General features: G+C 37.3%; 2 protein-coding genes across 2 annotated transcripts in view; both read right to left on the bottom strand.

The window, feature by feature from the left end:
• Positions 1-319: 319 nt before the first annotated feature.
• Positions 320-4,294, bottom strand: LOC113072338 (polymeric immunoglobulin receptor-like). Its single transcript, XM_026245360.1, has 5 exons — positions 4,291-4,294; positions 3,689-3,991; positions 1,593-1,910; positions 1,240-1,515; positions 320-495 (listed from the first exon to the last, which is right to left on the bottom strand). The coding sequence occupies exons 1-5, from the start codon at positions 4,292-4,294 to the stop codon at positions 320-322; spliced, it is 1,077 nt and encodes a 358-aa protein (XP_026101145.1).
• Positions 4,295-15,362: 11,068 nt separating this feature from the next.
• Positions 15,363-22,220, bottom strand: part of LOC113072345 (polymeric immunoglobulin receptor-like) — a 62,541-nt gene continuing 55,683 nt past the window's right edge. The window contains exons 5-6 of the mRNA XM_026245366.1: positions 15,835-16,152; positions 15,363-15,757 (exon numbers count right to left, since the gene is read on the bottom strand). Of these exons, the coding sequence (XP_026101151.1) occupies positions 15,468-15,757; positions 15,835-16,152 (608 nt within the window). The 3' untranslated portion in view covers positions 15,363-15,467. The remainder of the gene's footprint in view (positions 15,758-15,834; positions 16,153-22,220) is intronic.

Below are 22,220 nucleotides of genomic sequence, written 5' to 3'. Positions count from 1 at the left end.
GTGTCAGTCATTTCCTGTTTTTATATGTTTGATATTTTAAACATGTTGAAGAAAAAAAAAAACATGATCAGCCATGGCAACTTTAAAAGGTCTCATGATTCACACACTGAACTGAACAATCATGAACTGAATTGCCAGCCCGAGACTCAAACCCACAACTCTAGGATTAGAAGTCAAACTCTCTAACCACTAGACCGTTCATTCCCCAGTCTAACATTAAATTATGATTTATGAAGAGATTTTAATCAATGAACTAAATGTAAGCAAATACTGGTGTAATGTGTGATAATCTGTGATCTCTAAGCAAGTTAGCTGTGTCTCATGTGGTGAATTTGATCATGGCATAATCAGAGTGATTCTCCTCCTCACTGAATCTGACTGTAGCATCACTGAGAGACTCTTCATGCTTCTGGAAACTGACAGCAGTGTACAGGAGCTCATCAGAGGGGATTGTGGGTAATTCATCATGTCTGTTCATTTGAGCTGATCCAGGATCTGAGAGAAAATCACGTCTGCTGTCTACACATGATGACTGAATGAAGATAAAATATATATTAAAATGAGAAAACATTGCATAAGCATGATGTAAGTACACATACAAGCGCACACGCCGTGTAACTCACTATTGTATTTTTCTCTCTCTTTCTCTCATCTGATGTCAAGGTTCTTCCTGATTAACCCCAGCACAAAATCAATCAATCAGAAAGACAAAGAGATAAAACTAGATAAAGTGTCAAACTGAAGATGTATAGCAGTATCTTAGACACAAACTCATTGACTGAGTGTACTAAAGCAGCTGAGACACTCAAATAACTAATTGTTAATGTGTTTCAACAGATAATAAATTACCAAACCTTTTATCTTGTGTCTTAATGTGCACACAGTAAGTATGAATCCAGCGATCAGCAGCAGAATCACACTCACACTAATAATGATGATCATGGTGAAATCTGAGAAAAAAACACATACACACACAATGTTAATGATGGGATACACATACATAAACCATTATCTACACAAATACTATATTTGTGACGTTAATTTTCAGATTATTGTAAAATATACATTTTACAAAACAAGTATGATAAATAACAGAAAAAAAAGTTGAAAGCATTGTTACATATAGAATTTAACATTTTTTTATATAAAAAAAACGGATCGAATTATTGGTATTTTGTTTCTATTTGAATATATGAAGTCAAGTGAGTGAATCAAATATATTAATTAAAGATAGTGTACCCTTTTTGACATTTAAAAGCACTTTAGTGATGACATGAGCTCCACACCAGTATGTCCCAGAATCCTCTTCTCTCAGATCAGTGATGTTCACAGTAAAGACTCCAGTAGATGCTTCATCACTGAAAGAGAATCGATCATCTCTGATCGTCTCCAATGAAACTCCATCCTTCACACACATGGAGGCTTCATGTGCTTTGCAGAAGCGTTTCTGATCTTCATCATGATGTTTGCACTGGATTGACACGTCGTCTCCTTCATACTTAGTCAAGTTCAGCTCTGGAAATGTTTACAGACACAAGAAGATCAATTCACAGCCGTAGTTTCACATATTCAGATACAGAAACCTTCCTCACCCTCGTTCATGATGACGATCAGATGAGTGTAAAGATAATTGAGCTCTGTTTCTAATGTCACTGCACACCAGTATTTCCCAGCATCCTCTGCTGTCAGTCCAGTGATGGTCCCAGTGAAGACACCTGCAGTGACGTCATCATTCAGAGTCAATCTGCCAGTCTTGGTCTCTTTCTCTTCTCTCACAGTCTCACTGAGAGGATTTCTGTCTCTAGTGGAGCACTTCCCCTTACAGAGAGACTTTGGCTTTGATTTATAGATTGAATCATAAGGACAGATGATCTCAGCTGATTCTCCTTCATCTCTCACTACTGGAGGCACTAAAAACAATCAAACACAGACATTTAACACAAATTATTGTGAATATACTGTGTTTACTGCAAATAAAGGCAAATTTCACTACTGGCAAAATGGGCTTTCAATAAAACATAGCTGTTTATGCAGCAGAAAAAGGTGGGGGAAAAAATCCATTAAAATCAGTGCTACCTGACGAAGGAAAACAAAGAAACAATGCTGATGTCCTCCCTCATGCCAAATAGGTGAAGTGGATATAACTGCAGACCGGAGATCTCCAAAATGGGGCGTGAACTCCAAAAATTTGGCAGAACCTCCAAAATGGGGCTTGGTCTACTTTCGCAAAGACTTTCACCATTGGCTGTGGCTTTAGCCAAATGTTACTGACTTACACTTCAAAATAAAACTTTATAAATTAAACATTGTTTCTAGTTCATCTAAAATAAAATATGCTATATAAATAAATGTTCTCCATGAGAGCAGAGCCCAAAGCTTGTAACCAGTGGTGTTTGGACCCAAGTCTGAACCTCTGCTTCATGATGTAAACGGGAATCTCTCAGGAGCCGTCCCAGCGGAGGGGAAAAATTTCCAAGTAACAGGGCCATCCCAGGGGACGTATTTTTTATCAACTGTTTATGTCCTGAACTGCAACTTTCTTTACCACACTATTCAGCGCCAATCAGGCCATTCAGCCAATTTCACTGTTTAAGGTAAGGTGTGAGGTAAGTTTAGGGGTTAAAATTATTATTATATATATTTTTTTGCATACTTTAGGAAACACTTTAACTGAAACAACCAATAAAATCTTTCGAATCAGCTGTGGGGCGGAGTTTGCACTGAAGTGGATTGGGGGAAAAATTGTGCATGCGTGCCTGTCTCTCAATGGAAGGAAGGCATGCCCTATTTTGGAGCTCCCACCCTGTTTTGGAGTTCCCACCCCTATTTGGAGATCTCCAGAGTAGTACGAGTAATATGAAGCTGCAGACTCGGAGCCTGCTGCATCTACAGTCCCGCACCCAGAGTGCTGCATTCTCAAACCCCTAGCAACCCGATCTCACTGCAATTCATACATATCTTAGGAGGTATGTATTTGTACTAATGATCTTCCCCTAACCCCGCCCCTAAACCTAACCAACACAGTGGTTTAGACAAATTGACAAGTGAGGTCATACAAATTATTAGCAACTTCGTAAAATATGTACAAATTGGTCATGAGATAGCGTGAGACTGCCTTGGTTTAGTAGGAAATACTTTGTAACAAACTTTTGGGCATAATGGCATCATTTCTGGATGCAAGAATTAGAGAGAGTGAGTCATTTTCTGTTTCCAGTTAAAAATCCTGTACGTTGTAGGCAGTAAATAATCATAAATATTGTGAGAACAGGGTGATGGTAAATCTGGAAAACCTCTGTTTTAGTAAATATTTCAAACTGAATGAGTACAAAACAGTGTTTTAAGCCAATTCTGTTCATTCCACCGAACCCACCAAATCAAAACGGTGTCCCAAACATTTTTACCATAATGGCGTCACAATTTCCAGTGATAAAACTAATCTAACAATAAATGATTGTTAAATAATCCTCTGTCTGTGGGCATGGATACAAAATGCCAAAGTATAATATTTTAACAAAAGCCCTGGAGCTTTGACTTTTGCTTAATATACACACACACACACACACACACACACACACAAACACACACACACATATATATATATATATATATATATATATATATATATATATATATATATATATATATATATATATGCATGTTGCACTTAAAATTATCTGAAAGGACTCACTGATGAGGTTGAGCTGAATTTGAGTGTTCAGGGAGATGAAAGTCAGATCTGTGTCTCTGGTTTCTGCTCCACACCAGTAAACTCCAGCATCTCTCACACTCACATTACTGATGCTCACTGTAACAACTCTCTCTTCATTTCTCTCTGATGAACCACTCATTTCTGTCACTTTAGATGAGATGATGGTTTGGCAGATGTGATCATCAAGCTCTTTGCAGAAATGAACTTTATGTTGCTCTGGGATCAGACAGGAGATGTTGACTTCTCCACCAAGATACACAGATTCAGTCACAAACTTTATATCTATCAACCAAGAGAAATCACATAAACATCAGAAGAAAAACATCACACACATACACACATTTTCCCTCCCTGACGATTCATCTGATTCTTAACAGTAACTGTATTTTGGTTTGTTTTTGTATTGAGGATGTTCACACTCAATCATCAGCCTGAGGAGCAGATCACTTTATAAACATTCAACTTATCTGTCAAACACAAATATCTGTCTTAATCACATTAATCAAATTAACATCTAATTTAACAATCAAAATAACACTACAAGCAAACACTAGAAGACATTGATAGTTTCTATTACTCACCCATAATACGTAGATGAACAGTATCAATAATGTAGTAACTGTACGAGTCTCTGTTGATCCAAACTCCACATAAATAAACTCCTCCATCATCTGGTGTCACAGCAGTGATCCTCACACTGAAGATGTTTTTATGTTTGTCGTCAGAAATACTCAATCTTTCTTTATTCTTCCATCTGCTGTAAATCATCTCAATGGAGTCTTTTTCTTCTTTGAAGATGATCCTGGAGTCATTTATATGATTCTGTGAATATTCACAGCTGAAATTGGCAGTTTCTCCAACATTCACCATCACTCTCTTTGACACTTTACAACATGAATCTGTCATTCACAAAATAGAGAAATTTGTTTTGCATATGCTCTGATCAGTAGTTAAATAAAGACAAAATGTTCTACAAATAACTGACCTTCTTCCACATCCAAAGTCATATCAATGAACCATTCGCCATCAACCTCAATCCTGTATCGTCCAGCATCTTGTGTGTTTATTTCTCTGATGAAGATCATGAGGTTTCCCTCACTGTTTCGATGAAGTGTGAATCTTCCTTCATTAATCCATTTATCATGTTTTGTATAATTTATTATTACACTCCACTCAGGTAATTTGGCCATATATTTAGCAGAGTCACTGAACCAAAGTTTCCCAGAATCCACCAGAACACTTCCTCCAGAATATCCCGTGACGCTAAAGCATCTCACTCCAGCTGTCAATCAGATTGATACTGTGATCAGAAAGATGATGAACAGAAAAAAGCATCATTACTGCAGTGATGAAAGAGAAAAGCTCTGACCTGAGATCAGGTAGAAAGTGAGGAAGATGAGGAGGATCTTCATTGTGAGTTGAGTTCAGTCTTCTTTCTGCTGAATGATCTCTGTGTGAATCTCTCTGTCTCTACATCTGTCTGCTTTAGTTAATTCCTCTTTATTCAGCTCTTTATCAGTAATGAGCAGCTTTACTGGCTCCTCCCACCATCAGCACTGACTGAATATCACATTAATCACACTGAAAGAGCGACACCTAGTGGAGTTACACTGTCTGATACTGAGTCATTTAGCCAAGTGGGTATAACTGCAGACCGAAGATCTCCAAATAGGGGAGGGAACTCCAAAACATTTAATAAGATTATGAGACTCACCGGACAATGGCACAATTTATTTACACTCACTACCCTCTACTAGCCTGCGAATTTCGTCCCCCAGGACAGCCCAGTAGCTTGGAATGAAACGCTAGAGTAAAATCTTTCCCCTCCGCTGGGACGGCTCCTGAGTGATTCCCATTTACATCATGAAGCAGAGGTTCAGACTTGATGGTTCCAGTGGGTTAAAGTATAAAGCGCTTGAACGTTCAATTATTTTAGGAGCAAGAACCCCCATAAGGAACCATACCGCCAAAGATAAATCTTGTTTAATAAACTCAAGTAAACTTGCCAAAGTGGTACTATATGGAATAGCTTTAAAGGTATGTTAAAGGTATTTAAAATCGAATAAGCATTGACGCAAAATATGCACGTCGATTCGTCAGACCCAAAACAAAAATGGCGGCGTCGGAGAGTAGAAGCAACTCAACTCGCTCCTCAGACTTTCAGACGTGCAAGATGACACGCACTCGTTCCTCTAAAGCAGCGGTTCTCAATTGCAGTCCTCACGCCCCACTGCTCTACACATTTTGAACGTTTCTCTTAGCGCTTCAGACATTTGTTCTATTCGAACATAAGTGCCCTGCGAAGTGGACATCACGGGATATTCAGCCATGATTCCAGTTCGAAACGAATGAGCTATATGTTTCAATCAAAGTGCATTGAAGTGTGCAAGACGTGTATTTAAATTGTATTGATTTACAGAGGTATATGATGTCGCACTTATCGATGTTTAAAGACGCTGCACAGCATAAATCAGTGAATGAATATTTCGATGTGAGGTAAACTTCAACAGATTTCCCTTCTCAGGGAGTAGGGAGCAATGGACAATTGGAACACAGTTCATGCATGGAGTTCATTTCAACGAGCTGGTTATCTGAATCAGGTGTATTAACAAAGAGAAACGTGCAAAATATGCAGAGCAGTGGGACGCGAGGACTGGAATTGAGAACCGCTGCTCTAAAGTATGGGAATTCTTTAATTTAAAAGGAAACAATTCTGTGATATGTCGTCTTTGCAAAATGGAGATGGCCTTCCATTCCAGCACCACAGCAATGCATCAGCACCTGAAGAGGTGCCACCCGGGAGCAGCTGCAGATGACAGAGCACCGTTAGTTTTTCTTCACTTCCCCACTTTGCACTCGATGTTGGAGTAGGCTATGATACGTTGTCGAAACCCAAGGTTTTAATGCTAGGCATCAAGTTGTTATTTTCATCTGAAAGAATAACAAGATGCACTTTTTTTCAGTGACCTAGGCCTTTGTGTTTTCAAGGCTTCAAGGTTTTATTGAATGCTACCTCTGACTAAGAAAAGCATTACTTTGCACTTGTATAATGTTTTATTTTGGAATTTTAAGAGCAATAAACATATTACATTTACATATACATTTATTCATTTAGCAGACGCTTTTATCCAAAGCGACTGACAGATGAAGACAGTGGAAGTAATCAAAAACAACAAAAAGAGCAATGATACATAAGTGCTATAACAAGTCTCAGTTAGTTTAACACAGTACACGAAGCATGGGATTTTAAACAATATAATAAATAAAAATAAAATAGATAGAATAAAAAATAGAAATAAAAAAAGAATAGAGCAAGCTAGCTAGAGGTATTTGCGCATACAATTGCATATTAAATGAAAAGAAAATAGAATACAAAAAGATTAGAAAGGTAGTTAGATAAAAAAAAAATAGAATTAGAATAGTGAGTGTTAAACATATATTGCAATGTGAAGGAATTCATGTTTTTTCATTCAGATATGTAAATCAACATGTATAAATTGCTATTAGTCAATTAATGGGGAGATAATCGAATTGAATCGGACTGGGAAAAATAATTGTTAGATTAATCGATGCTTCGAAAAAATAATCGCTAGATTAATCGTTTAAAAAATAATCGTTTATCCCAGCCCTAGTGTGAGTGTGGTAAGAGTGTCCGAACCTGAACGGAAGAACGTCAGAGCTGCCCAGATCGCGAATCATAAATATTCAACATGTTTAATTTTTCCGATCAGAAATCTTGATGTGTGGGGGGAACCGCGAGTACAAACGCGCGCATGCTCTGGAGATTATCAAGTGAAAATAAATAATATCCAATAATATCCAATCAGAAAGCGAGATGTTGGAAGACAGAAATGGTCATGGCGCAACACAGAGTGAAACTGATGTGGACATCAAATGATGGAAGATCAGCTTGTTGATTTGTGCCAATAGCACAAATGTTTATACAACGTGTCATGTAAAACCTACGATATTAGACTGAGAAGAAAATAGCTTGGTCAGAAATAGCTTCTACAATGGATGTACCTGGTAGCTAAATAGCAGCAGAGTAGATTGTGTGTGGGTGTGTGAGTGTGAGATTGTGTACTGGTTTGACCTACATTATGAGTACCCATATGTATTCAAATGTAAAAATGGAGAAAAGTTTTCTGTGTTTAACAGGTTGGGGCTTGAAAATTTAATTAGCTCAGTATAAAAAACATTCCATATAAGGAAAGGTGAGCCAATTTCTTCCTGCATATCGTCTGCCATGCTTATTCTGAAGACTCACAAGATTTTGTGAGATTTCCTATGTTCACAGTCAAGACTCACAAGATTGAAAATATGTACCACACACTATAGGAGCAAAACAGTTGAATCTATGATTTTTTTATCCCAATGTTTGATGTAAAAACAATATTTTGGTGTGTACCCAGCATAAAGGCTTATTAACCATCTATTTGTGTGTTTACTGTTTACTTCTAGTTTCACGGTAGTTATGCTGGTTCCAAAATAACAAAACCGATCGCACCCGTTAGAGACTCTCTACTTCATATTAAGGAAGCCAAGGGCTGTGACAGATACTAAGAGCTCATGCATGTTTCATGTTCCAGGTATAACACAGATGACCCTCAAGTGAACTGATCTGCATTATTTAAATCTTCCACTGGAGGGTGACAATATGATGTACATGAGGTGCACATGAGATACAGTGAAAAAAAGGTGTTGCATATACAGTTCCTTCTAAAAAAATATAGCATATTGTGATAAAAATTCATTATTTTCCATAATGTAATGATAAAAATTTTACTTTCATATATTTTAGATTCATTGCACACCAACTGAAATATTTCAGGTCTTTTATTGTTTTAATACTGATGATTTTGGCATACAGCTAATGAAAACCCAAAATTCCTATCTCAAAAAATTAGCATATTTCATCCGACATCATAAAAGAAAAGTGTTTTTAATACAAAAAAAGTCAACCTTCAAATAATTATGTTCAGTTATGCACTCAATACTTGGTCGGGAATCCTTTTGCAGAAATGACTGCTTCAATGCGGTGTGGCATGGAGGCAATCAGCCTGTGGCACTGCTGAGGTGTTATCGAGGCCCAGGATGCTTCGATAGCAGCCTTAAGCTCATCCAGAGTGTTGGGTCTTGCGTCTCTCAACTTTCTCTTCACAATATCCCACAGATTCTCTATGGGGTTCAGGTCAGGCAGGCCAATTGAGCACATTAATACCATGGTCAGTAAACCATTTACCAGTGGTTTTGGCACTGTGAGCAGGTGCCAGGTTGTGCTGAAAAACGAAATCTTCATCTCCATAAAGCTTTTCAGCAGATGGAAGCATGAAGTGCTCCAAAATCTCCTGATAACTAGCTGCATTGACCCTGCGCTTGATAAAACACAGTGGATCAACACCAGCAGCAGATGGCACCCCAGACCATCACTGTGGGTACTTGACGCTGGACTTCAGGCATTTTGGCATTTCCTTCTCCCCAGTCTTCATCCAGACTCTGGCACCTTGATTTCCGAATGACATGCAAAATTTGCTTTCATCTGAAAAAAAGTACTTTGGACACTGAGCAACAGTCCAGTGCTGCTTCTCTGTAGCCCATTTCCTGCACACGCCTGTGCACGGTGGCTCTGGATGTTTCTACTCCAGACTCAGTCCACTGCTTCCGCAGGTCCCCCAAGGTCTGGAATCGGTCCTTCTCCACAATCTTCCTCAGGGTCCGGTCACCTCTTCTCGTTGTGCAGCGTTTTTTGCCACACTTTTTCCATCCCACAGACTTCCCACTGAGGTGCCTTGATACAGCACTCTGGGAACAGCCTATTCGTTCAGAAATGTCTTTCTGTGTCTTACCCTCTCGCTTGAGGGTGTCAATGATGGCCTTTTAAAAGCCTTTTAAAGGCATTTTAAATTTTGGTTTTGGCCAAGTGTATCCAGAATTTTTGGTTTCGGACCAGCATTTTTATGTTGGTGCATCTCTGTTTTAAATATAAGGATAAATCATCAAATCTTGATCCAGCAATACCACAACTTCAAGACTTTATTAAATGGTGTACATTAGGGTGGGTTATCGGACAAATGTATACTGTAATTGATCTTGAAGATGTCCACAATCTATTTTTCAAGTCAAGTGAATCGTAGAGATTGCAATCTTTTATGTCTTCATGATATTATCAAAACTACAAGAATAACTGCTTTCTAGATGGTTGAGCTGATTGCCCAGATTATACCATGTGTATTGTGTCTTTCATGTGTGGTGATGTATTAGGGAAAAACAAAATTCAACATGAGCTAGCAGCATGACAGATAAGGAGCTGGTGCCAAAGAAGTACTGATAGAGCATTAGTGAGGAACATCTGCTTCAGAAAAATGAGATGAGCAGAAACTCAACAACTAATATTGACTTCAGCCAAAACCTGCAAAACCATACAGCAAAATCCCCAGTGTTAATTTAACACTCTGAGTGTGGACTCATATAAACACTAAAGCAGTGTTAAAAGTAACACTGAAGCAGAGTTGAAGTTAATGAGATAATTCATAAGTTAATTGAGTTATGGTTGACCATTATTGAAGACACCTGATGTTAACAAGCAGAATCACCAAACGAGAAAATCTAAAATCTGTGTGTCACCATCATAGCGGTCAGTGTTTGCTTTAGTTGGGATCTTGACCCTTCATTTATTTACTTTAGCTTTTGTGTGGCTGTGGTAACAGAGTTATAACATAAAGACAGACCAGAGCCAAGGCAATCTTATGGATTTGATTGTGGTTTGGACTAATTGTCATGGAGTGACCTGAATGCCTGAGTTCAGATTTCTTTACTGTGTACATAAATTAGGTGGATAAAAAAGTGACTCAGCGTTTTTGGCATAATATGACATGTTTTTAAAAGTTAGTTTTACATAAAGAAAGAGTTCTTTAGTTTAGACACACAGACATCAAAAATCAGTGTGAGCATCAAAAAAGCATGTTGTAGCCAATACAAACTCATCCATGGCTCCCATCATGCATTGCTGAATGAATAAATTATGAGCTTTTTTAGTATCTAGTTTTGTGATGTTCAGAGTAGATCCTGTTTATCTGAATATGCTGTTTGTCACCGTTGTTAAGATTCATACGCTGATTCTTGTTATCTCTGTGTGCCTAAACTTAAACTCCTTCATAAAAAAAAAAAAAAAAATCAGAATCACAAGAGATGCCTATAAAATTTATAGAAAATACAGACTCTTTTGTTGTGGAATCAAAGCTGTTACAATCAATAATGATTGATAAGAAGAGAAGAAACTGTAAATGAGTTCAGTGATTAAGGTCAAGCAACAATTACATTAAAACATAATTATCACCACCCGATGATTTTTGCTCTTGGCTTGACACACAAAATTTGAAAATTAAAAAGTTACAAGCCAAGATCCCAGCTGAAGCAAACACTGACCACTATAACGGTGACACACAAATTGTGATTTTCTCGTTTGGTGAGTCTGCTTGTTAACATCAGGTGTCTTCAATAATGGTCAATCATAACTCAATTAACTTCTTGATTATCTCATTAACTTCACCTCTGCTTCAGTGTTACTTTTAACACTGCTTCAGTGTTTATGTGTCCACACTCAGAGTGTTAAATTAACACTGGGGATTTTGCTGTGCACTGCAAATAAAAGACATTAAATCTCTCAAGATCTCTGCAGAGGACGATTAAACAACTCCACAAACAGCAACAGCTTCACACATTACTAACCAGGAATGTGTTTCCTAAAAAAACAACCGTCATTATCAATAGAGTTCAGTGGAAATTACCACCATAGTTCGCTAACGATGCTTTTGGGAAAGACATCTACAGAAGTTTTTAACAGAAGGCTTCATGTTGAGGTTTAACCTCAGTGACTTACAGCCATTTCACCAGCAATTCTTAGTTTCTTTTGAGAAAACTATTGAAATATCACACACACACACACACACACAGATAGAGAGAGAGAGAGGAGAGAGAGAGAGAGAGAGAGAGAGAGAGAGAGAGAGAGAGAGAGAATTCAGAAAAAATAACTAGAACATAAATTATGCCCATTTACTCAATAAAATTGAGGCAACTATATGCATCGTCTTTTTGAGTATTCTTAACTAAATTTATCTTTGCTTGTTCTTAAAGACTTTACACATTTTAAACTATGGCAACTAAAAAAAAAAATCAGTTTACAAACTAAATTTTTTCTTTTTTCAAACATGATCCTTGATGTTTTTAAAGTAATATTTACCAATTTCTTACAAGCCACATTTTTTTAAATTACACAATCTGTATTTAAATATTTCTATATGTTTCTACAATAATGTAATGAAACGGTAAACAGGCATCTCAAAACAAAACATTTATTCACTTTGTTATAACAGTGCAACAATACAAAATACAGTATAATTAACACTATCAGTAACACTTTGGTACAGGGACAAATTCTCACTATGAACTAGTTTTATTTTTTATTTATTTATTTTTTAGCATACCTATTACTAGCATATCAACTGTTTATATGTACTTATAAAGCTCATATTAATGCATTATTCTGCATGACCATTTTCTAGATCTCTTGAGTTAATGGCATCTGAGAGTACAAACTGCAGTCACGGTTATAATTATGGGGGGTCCATTTTCTCCACTCTAAGGGGTCCATGTCCCCAAGAAGTTTGAGAACTGCTGGTCTGAGGGAATAAAATAGTTCTGTGTGACAATCAAATAAAATTGTAAGTGTTTACCCACAGAAACGCCCTCCCTCTGTGATCTCTGTTCAAATTCTGATTCACATGCAAAGTTTGTTTCCTTTCAAAGGTTCACGCAGCACTCATTGAAGACACGGTCCAAATGGTGCTCAAACCTCATTGGCTTGTGTGTGTATCATACCATAATTTTCATATTTACAATCTAAAGAACTGAGATATATTATTACAATTTTAAAAAGTTCATACAATATATTGCACAAATGTTTATATTTTCTTGAAGTGTAAAGTCTGTGTCCATCATTACTAAAGAAACGGTTTCCTGTGTCACATAAGTAGGTGGCTGAAGTGCTGTGGTTTGACCCAAAGAATATAAATAGAGCAAAAGAAAACCACAAGCTGGAGCGCATCTCCCACGGATGATCTTTAGCACACCTAAAAGCTGAAAACACAAACCACTGAGACAAGTCTATTCAGTCTATAAAACTACTGGGTTTAAGAGTAACCTTTTTTATGAAAATACACAATTGTAAAAAATAATAATAATAATAATAATAATAATAATAATGAATCACCAAATCCATCATAAGTACCTTTTATTTAAAATATGAATGTAAACATTCAAAAACAATGTCTTGAGGGAGCTAGTTGAGTCTTGTGCTCCTGCCCTAACTAAAGGATCGCTGAGAGACTCATGCTTCTGGAAACTGAATGAACCCTAAAATATTTCCAGATGTGTGGTAGAATCTGAGAATAAACAAGAAGTGCAGAATTCAAAGAAACACACGATCTTAAGCACAGGAATCAATAAATGGCAGTGACTTTGTGTATGTTGAAAGACAAATGTAACATTAATATTGATGCAAATAGATAGAAAGGCTGTCCCCTTTGTGTATTTGGGTTTGGTTGTATTGTCTTTTGAGAAAAAAATGACAATTTCTCTTTTGCTGTTTTCATCAGCAGATCTGCCCACGTTCCACTTCAGTCTGTTTCTGTTCAGTCTCATGTGCCCCGCTGTGGGTTTCCTGAAAAAGTCTGTTTAATCTTCTCATTCACACTGAACTGAGACACAGAACCTGTCTGTTGTTTTGTGGTTTTGAGCTTGATGGAAAAATAACATGTTCACCACACTAAAAGACCTCCAGCATTCATCAGAAACATTTTGTGAGATATTCACAATAAATAAATACAAATATACATTTGAACATTAAATGTTTAAACTGAAATAAGATTACTATTGATGTGTCGTTCGTGAACGAATCGTTCTTTTTGAACGAATCTTTAAGGTGAACGAATCGTTCTCGCTCACGTAATCCACTGACTCATATTTCTCGTTCAGTGAAGTTCCTCCCTCCACAGCAGCGCGGCGCTATAAGCAGCGCATGCGCAGCTCAGTGAACCGGGTAACAACTGTTTCATCCTGTCAAAGAATTACTCAACCTCGAGCCGATAGCCTTCGAGTATGAGATGTGACAGAGTATTTGATTTGTTGAATGTAGTGAACGAATACTACTGAGTCTGAACTAGATCTAGAGATCTTATCGTTCGTGAACGAAATGACTGTACTGGTACCCATGTCGTTCGTGAATGAGTTGAATGTGCTGATACATCTCGTTCGTGAATGAAATGACTGAACTGATGCACACATGTCGTTCGTGAATGAAATGAACTGGTACGTTGTCTCGTTCGTGAACGAAATAAATGAGAGTAAACCAGGTTAATCTGCCATTTAGCATGTCAATCTCGCAAAAATGCAAAGCGCAGTTATAGGTACTGTACTGTGCACATACGCTTGTTTTGATATTTAGCAACTCCACGTTTAATCCCCGATTTATGAATGTAAATATATAATATACAAACTGTCTGACCAAACAAATAAAATGCTAATTAGGCAAGAAAACCTTGTGCTTTGTTCATCTGAACAACTTAATTAGACTTTATATATTGAATGCGATTATACACACATTTAAAATAAAGCCAGATCAGTTTTTGTAACAAGTGAATACGCTCGTTGACTTAAGACAAAACACATAATACACTCTATTTTGCCACCTGCTGGTTTATTTTGTGTAATACGAAGAAATGGTCACTGAACGAATAAGTGAACGATTCTGAACGAATCATTTTGGTGAACGAACTGAAAATGAACGAATCTCTAGAAAGAATCATAATTTCCACCACTAAAGACTACCGATAATTGTTCAATAATAAATAAGAAACTAATTTTAAATTATTCAAATTATGAACAATCATACAAAATGACCTGGTTTCCTATATATTTAAATCAGTCATGAGAGTGATGCAAGTGAAAATATATATTTTTTTATTACTTGCAGAAATTATATCTCACTCTCTTTTATGGTGATAAAATAATTATTATAGTCTCAAAAACATTTGCACCTCAGTACTGTAGTAGAGTTTGCAAAAACATATTGAGTGTAAATTATCATATTTATTAAAATGATTACCGGTAAATAGATTGCCACCTTATTGGGACAATAAAGGTCATACGCCTACCCGATAAACTCTTTTTTATTAAATTCCCATGAGGCACTTAATTTACACTTTTCTAATATTGATTTGATGTTTATTGAAAATAAACACCTTTCAACTCATCAGAGGGGATTGTGGGTAATTGTGCAGTAGACTGAACTGGGCTTTGTGTGAGCATCACCTCGTCTCTTGTGTCTTAATTTGCACACAATCAGAGTGAATCCAGCGATCAGCAGCAGAATCACACACACACTTACAATGATGATCATGGAGTAATCTGAGAAATAAAACACACACACACACACACACACACACACACACACACACACACACACACACACACACACACATGTTAAAGACAGTAGACATATTAATTAAATATTATCTATACAAATACTACATTTTATGGTGTTTATTTCAGGCCTTTTCTATACAACATTATTGGTTATAAATACATTCTACAAAACAAGTACAAGTAATAACAAAGAAAAAAAATACTGATTGTATTATTGGTATTTTGTTTCTGTTTGAATATATGTAGTCTTGCGAGTGAATCAAATACGTTGATTAAATTAAGTTAATGTACCCTTTTTGACATTTAAAAGCACTTTAGTGATGATGTGGGCTCCACACCAGTATATCCCAGAATCCTCTTCTCTCAGATCAGTAATGTTCACAGTAAAGACTCCAGTAGATGCTTCATCACTGAAAGAGAATCGATCATCTCTGATCGTCTCCAATGAAACTCCATCCTTCACACACATGGAGGCTTCATGTGCTTTGCAGAAGCGTTTCTGATCTTCATCATGATGTTTGCACTGGATTGACACGTCGTCTCCTTCATACTTAGTCAAGTTCAGCTCTGGAAATGTTTACAGACACAAGAACATCAATTCACAGCCGTAGTTTCACATATTCAGATACAGAAACCTTCCTCACCCTCGTTCATGATGACGATCAGATGAGTGTAAAGATAATTGAGCTCTGTTTCTAATGTCACTGCACACCAGTATTTCCCAGCATCCTCTGCTGTCAGTCCAGTGATGGTCCCAGTGAAGACACCTGCAGTGACGTCATCATTCAGAGTCAATCTGCCAGTCTTGGTCTCTTTCTCTTCTCTCACAGTCTCACTGAGAGGATTTCTGTCTCTAGTGGAGCACTTCCCCTTACAGAGAGACTTTGGCTTTGATTTATAGATTGAATCATAAGGACAGATGATCTCAGCTGAGTCTCCTTCATCTCTCACTACTGGAGCCACTTTGTATAAAAACAAGTAAATTGCAACATTAATGTGCTTATAACATATTTCTGTATTTGGTTTATAATGTAAACAATCATACTTGAACTGCTCAGGTTCCTGCTTCTAAATAATATTACAACTTATCAACTCTCCTGCAAATGCAAAATGAGTATTTGTTCTACTCACTCATAACATGTAGATGAACAGTATTAATAATGAAATAACTGTTTGATTGTTTGTTGATCCAAACTCCACATAAATAAACTCCTCCATCATCTGGTGTCACAGCAGTGATTCTCACATTGAAGATGTTTTTATGTTTGTCATCAGAAATACTGAATCTTTCTTTCCTCTTCCATCTGCTGTAAATCATCTCAATGGTGTCTTTTCCTTCTTTGAATATGATTTTGGAGTCATTAATACGATTCTGTGAATATTCACAGCTGAAACTGGCAGTTTCTCCAACATTCACCATCACTCTCCTTGACACTTTACAACATGAATCTGTTAGAAATATATTTTACTTTTAATCAGGCTTTGGAAGTGATTAGAAATGTATAACATATAATATATATTTCAACAAGACCTAAATTATCTAAGCTAATAGAGTTAAAAGACTGGATGACTAATAATTGTCATCTATTAATTTCGGATAATACTTTATTGTATATTGTTTATTGTACCAGAAAGCAGTACATAGAATCTCTTGGATTACAATTTGTATCTAGATGGTTGTAGTGTTACTTTCTCTACAGTCAAAAATCTGGGTGTTATATTAGACAGCAACTTGTCTTTACAAAAACAACATTCTTCCATCTTAGAAACATTGCCAAGCTACGAAACATGTTATTTGTTTCTGATGCAGAAAAGCTAGTTCATGCATTCATGACCTCTAGACTGGACTATTGTAATGCACTTCTAGGTGGTTGTCCTGCTTCTTCAATAAACAAGCTACAGGTAGTCCAAAATGCAGCAGCTAGAGTCCTTACCAGGTCAAGAAAATATGATCATATTACCTTTTTTTATCAGTCACAAATTATTATTACCTGTACATACATATAAGGCCTTAAAGGGGTTATATGATGTGAATAAACATTTTCCTTTCTCTTTAGAGTGTTACAAGCTCTTGGTGCTTAAAGAAGCTCTGTAAAGTTGCAAAGGCTAAAGTCTCAAATCCAAAGAGATATTCTTTATAAAAGTTAAAGCTGCCCCTCAACACTGGTGCTCCTCAGGGTTGTGTCCTCAGCCCATTCCTGTACTCCCTGTACACACATGACTGTACAGCCACACACAGCTCCAATGCCATCATCAAATTCATTGATGACACAGCGGTGATAGGCCTGATCACCAACAACGATGAGACGGCCTACAGAGAGGAGGTGAGCATCCTGACTGAATGGTGTCAGGAGAACCACCTCTCACTCAACATCGACAAGACCAAGGAGCTGGTGGTGGATTTCAGGAGACAGAGCAGAGAACGCACACCCATCACCATGGACAGGACACCTGTTGAGCGGGTAAGCAGCTTCAAGTTCCTCGGCGTTAACATCAGTGAGGATCTCACCTGGTCTACACACACTGACACAGTACTGAAGAAGGCACATCAACACCTCTTCTTATTAAGACGGCTGAGGAAGTTTGGAATGAGCCCCAGCATCCTCAGATCATTCTATAGATGCACTATAGAGATCATCCTGATGGGCTGCATCACTGCTTGGTTTGGAAACAGTACTCCTGGCAACCGTAAAGCTTTGAAAATGGTCGTGCAAACTGCCAGCCACATTGTTGGAGGTGAGCTTCCATCCCTCCAGGACTTCTACACCAGGTGGTGCATAAGGAAAGCCCGGAGGATCATCAGTGACTCCAGCCACCCATCCCACGGACTGCTCTATCTGCTGCCCTCAGGAAGATGTCTCCGCAGCATCCGATCCCACACTAACCGACTAAGGGATAGCTTTTTCCCTCAGGCTATCAGACTAATGAACAGTCAGAACTAATACACCCTACAGCACCCTACATCATACTCACACAACATGGTATGTCACACACTGCACTTTGAACTATACATACACATGACATTTAATAAAATAATCTATCTGATAAAACTGTATACCATCCAATAAGTATGTTTAATAGTACACTGTGTGTACTGACGTGTGTACTGACTATATGTATGTGCATATTGCACATTTTCATTGTTGAAGTCTGTATGGTTATATGTTAATTGTTTCTGCAATTTCTGCAGCACGCTCCCAAGAATATCACTCAACAAGGCACATGTGCTGTGGTGATTTGACAATAAAAGTGACTAGACTTGACTTGAGTCAACCAAAAACCCTAAAACACCTTGTTCTAACACACCCCCACATGTACACGCAAAGGAAGAAGGTATAACTTTTATTCTAGCTGTTGAGCCGGTGCCATGTCATGGAGACACTGTGTGCTTTGTTGTGAAAGCTAAGATACTTTGTTTGGTTTCCAAAAGAGGATAAGACTAGAAATCAGTGGTTAAGTATTCACAACACTTTTACCGAACAGTTCAACCCAAATATTCAGATGTGTGCAGCACATTTTACAGAGGACTGTTTCTTGTGAGAGTAGCCTACAATGCCGCTGTCTGTTACGATGAAGTGGAGCAATTTCAACTTTGCAAGGACAGTCTGGCACTTCTGACTCACATCCTGTAGGTACGTTTACATATTAAAAGTATTTGCCAATTATTATTCAAACATGAGTTTTGAACAGTGTAGAGGAGCTTGTAATTTGTCCTTTCTCTAGTCACAAATGCAGACATGATTTTATGTTACGTGGCGCAATATGAAATGCAACGCGTAAAAAGACAGTATAAGTCATTATAATCAGTAATTATGTACCCACTGGATGCAACAAATGGCTCGTTTATAATGGGTTTCATTGGTTTTATCTCATCGTGCCGGTGTGAGAAACAATAATGTACACTATGTGTAAAATAATGTGTTTTTTTTAACCTTAAACATCATAAACACAAAATAATTTTCTTTTTAATAATGTTATATGACCCCTTTAATGGTTTAGCTCCTGCTTACCTAACTAGTCTTCTGCCACGCTACAATCCATCACACTCCCTAAGGTCACAAAACACTGGACTTTAGGTAGTTCCTAGGATAGAAAAGTCCACTAAAGGAGGTAGAGCTTTCTCACATTTGGCTCCCAAACTCTGGATAGCCTTCCTGATAATGTTCGGGGTTCAGACACACTCTCTCTGTTTAAATCTAAATTAGAAGCACATCTCTTTAGCCAAGCATTCAAATTATGCATCTCATAACCCTGTACTTCAGTTACATCTGATCAAATGCACATTAACATTATTTTGCTTGGGATGAACACATCATTTTTACTTGGTTGGAACAGCAGTTACACTAACTAAGTCTCTATTTCCTTCTCTATATCTGCCACCGTGGGACTGGCATCCCGAGGTAACTTTACACAAGCTTCAGTCTGGATCCAGTCCTTGTAAAGACCTGAGATGACTATCAGTTTGATCCCAACATATACTCATTGCTGTTAATAGTGTTCACTGTCTGTTTTGATTACATGACATTAACTGTTTGATTTTTTACCGTACATTTCGGCCATATGGACATCAACGTGAGATAGTCACCATTGATAAGATTTTACTGAATACACTGTATTTTTTATACTTTTTCTGTAAAGATGCTTTGCATCATTAAAAGAACTATTCAAATAAACTTGAATTTAATTTCATCTTAAAATGACTGACCTTCTTCCACATGTAAAGTCATATCTATACCCCACTTGTAAAGAACACCGATCCAGTATCCTCCAGCATCATGTTCCTTCAAATCTCTGATGTAGATCATGAGGTTTCCCTCGTTATTTTGAAACAATGTGAATTTTCCAACATTGATCCATTTGTCATGTTTCATATTATTCATTATATTTGTCCACTCAGGTAATTTATTCATGCATTTAACATTTGCACTGAACCAAAGTTTCCCAGAATCCACCAGAACACTTCCTCCAGAATATCCCGTGACGCTAAAGCATCTCACTCCAGCTGTCAATCAGATTGATACTGTGATCAGAAAGATGATGAACAGAAAACAGCATCATTACTGCAGTGATGAAAGAGAAAAGCTCTGACCTGAGATCAGGTAGAAAGTGAGGAAGATGAGGAGGATCTTCATTGTGAGTTGAGTTCAGTCTTCTTTCTGCTGAATGATCTCTGTGTGAATCTCTGTCTCTACATCTGTCTGCTTTAGTTACTTCCTCTTTATTCAGCTCTTTATCAGTAATGAGCAGCTTTACTGGCTCCTCCCACCATCAGCACTGACTGAATATCACATTAATCACACTGAAAGAGCGACACCTAGTGGAGTTACACTGTCTGATACTGAGTCATTTAGCTGTGTAGCTTGAGTTTGTAAGTCTATACTCAAGCCCAGCAGGGTGACCTTTAACCAACTACTGCTGTCAAACTCCGAATGAAACCATAAAAAATATCCATATGCTTTGTGCTTTATTACTGCGAAATGTCAGATGACATAAAACAGGTCTGTGTGAAAACAGGTCTAAGCTGAATTGATTACTCACAGAACATCTTCTCCTCTCTGCTCTGTGCAAATTTCGAGACGTCCACAAACTTTCACATTTGAATAGATGCACATTTAGAGAAATGGGAGGAGTTGAAAATAAACCTCATTGCATGGATTGTTGACGTGCAATATTTCAATATTTAGTTTCTAAATTAAGAATTGACCGTGTGTGATAAGATACACAGGGTCACAAATATGACTCATTATTAGTCCCTCTATTACTGAGGAAGTTTTATTAGGTCTTTTAATCACACAGAGTTCAATACTGAAGTAAAACAATGCTCCAAGGATGCAGAGGGGGTTGATAGATGGGACTTTTAGGGCTTAACAGCAGACATTTTATAATGCACCCTAAATTATGACTGCAGTTTATGGAGCTTAATAGCAAAACCAGTTTTACAAATTTAAGAATCTGTTTATAATCTTGATCCTACATCCTGACATAACATTGATGAATTCTAAGGTGATCTGCATTGTATTAGCCTTTTAATGTGAAGATGATGGCAGCTGTTTACTGATTAGATTCACTATAGCTGTCAGTGAAGGGGTTCTGCTGGTCTCTGATCTTCCTACAAAGAGTCAAAGTATGTTTTAATGTTTACATGTCTCTAGTTCTCCTGACCAGGCGCTGCTTAAAACATTTGCAGATAATGTTATCTATATCTGACCTGAATTAAGTATTTCATTTGACCTGAATAAAACATTCTGAAGGAAGAACTGAGATATTACACATTTTATTTTGTCATGTATTACACCAATTCACGGCATCGGAAAATGTGTGTCTACGGAAACCAGTTTTTGGTCCTTTCATATCTGCAGGTGGGTGAAGGGCTCCTTGGTTTGACCCCAATAATTGAAGTGCAAGAGTGAAGTCAAACCACAAACACACTATGCAAAATCATGCAAATACATCTCAGTCTCATGTGTCTCACTGTTGAATTTCCTGAAGAAGTCTGATTAATCTTCACAATCAATCAAATTAAACCGAGACCCTGGACCTTCATTTGTTTTCTGTGGCTTTGAATTGGAAAGAAAAATGTGCTTGCAGTATCTTTATACAAACATTGAAACACACACACACACATAGTTATGAAGCTTCTCTAATGTTGCTGTTATGATTACAACGACTAATCAATGAGATCATAAATGTAAATTAATAATGATAAAATGCCCTGTAAGGTGAATTTGCAGTCGAGACACATTTTACCCAGTGCAAAATATTTTTTAACAATGAGATAGACTTTACTGATTGACATGAATCACACTGAAGAGCACCACCTAGTGGAGTTACAGTGTCTGATCCTCAGAGCTTATACAGGTGTCATGCTTTCTATATGAGGACAAATGACACTCATGTAAATTGCTCTGCATAATTTAAATCTTCCACTAGAACATGAACATGTAAGTTCACTGAGGTTCACTAGACACAAGAAAGAAATGACAAAATTACTCTCATTCTTGTAGTTACTTTTTCACTTGTAAGAAACGAC

The sequence above is a fragment of the Carassius auratus genome, unplaced genomic scaffold (assembly GCF_003368295.1).
Source record: "Carassius auratus strain Wakin unplaced genomic scaffold, ASM336829v1 scaf_tig00008860, whole genome shotgun sequence".
In the NCBI taxonomy this organism is placed as follows: Eukaryota; Metazoa; Chordata; class Actinopteri; order Cypriniformes; family Cyprinidae; genus Carassius; species Carassius auratus.
This window is presented reverse-complemented; position numbering and strand designations above follow the sequence as displayed.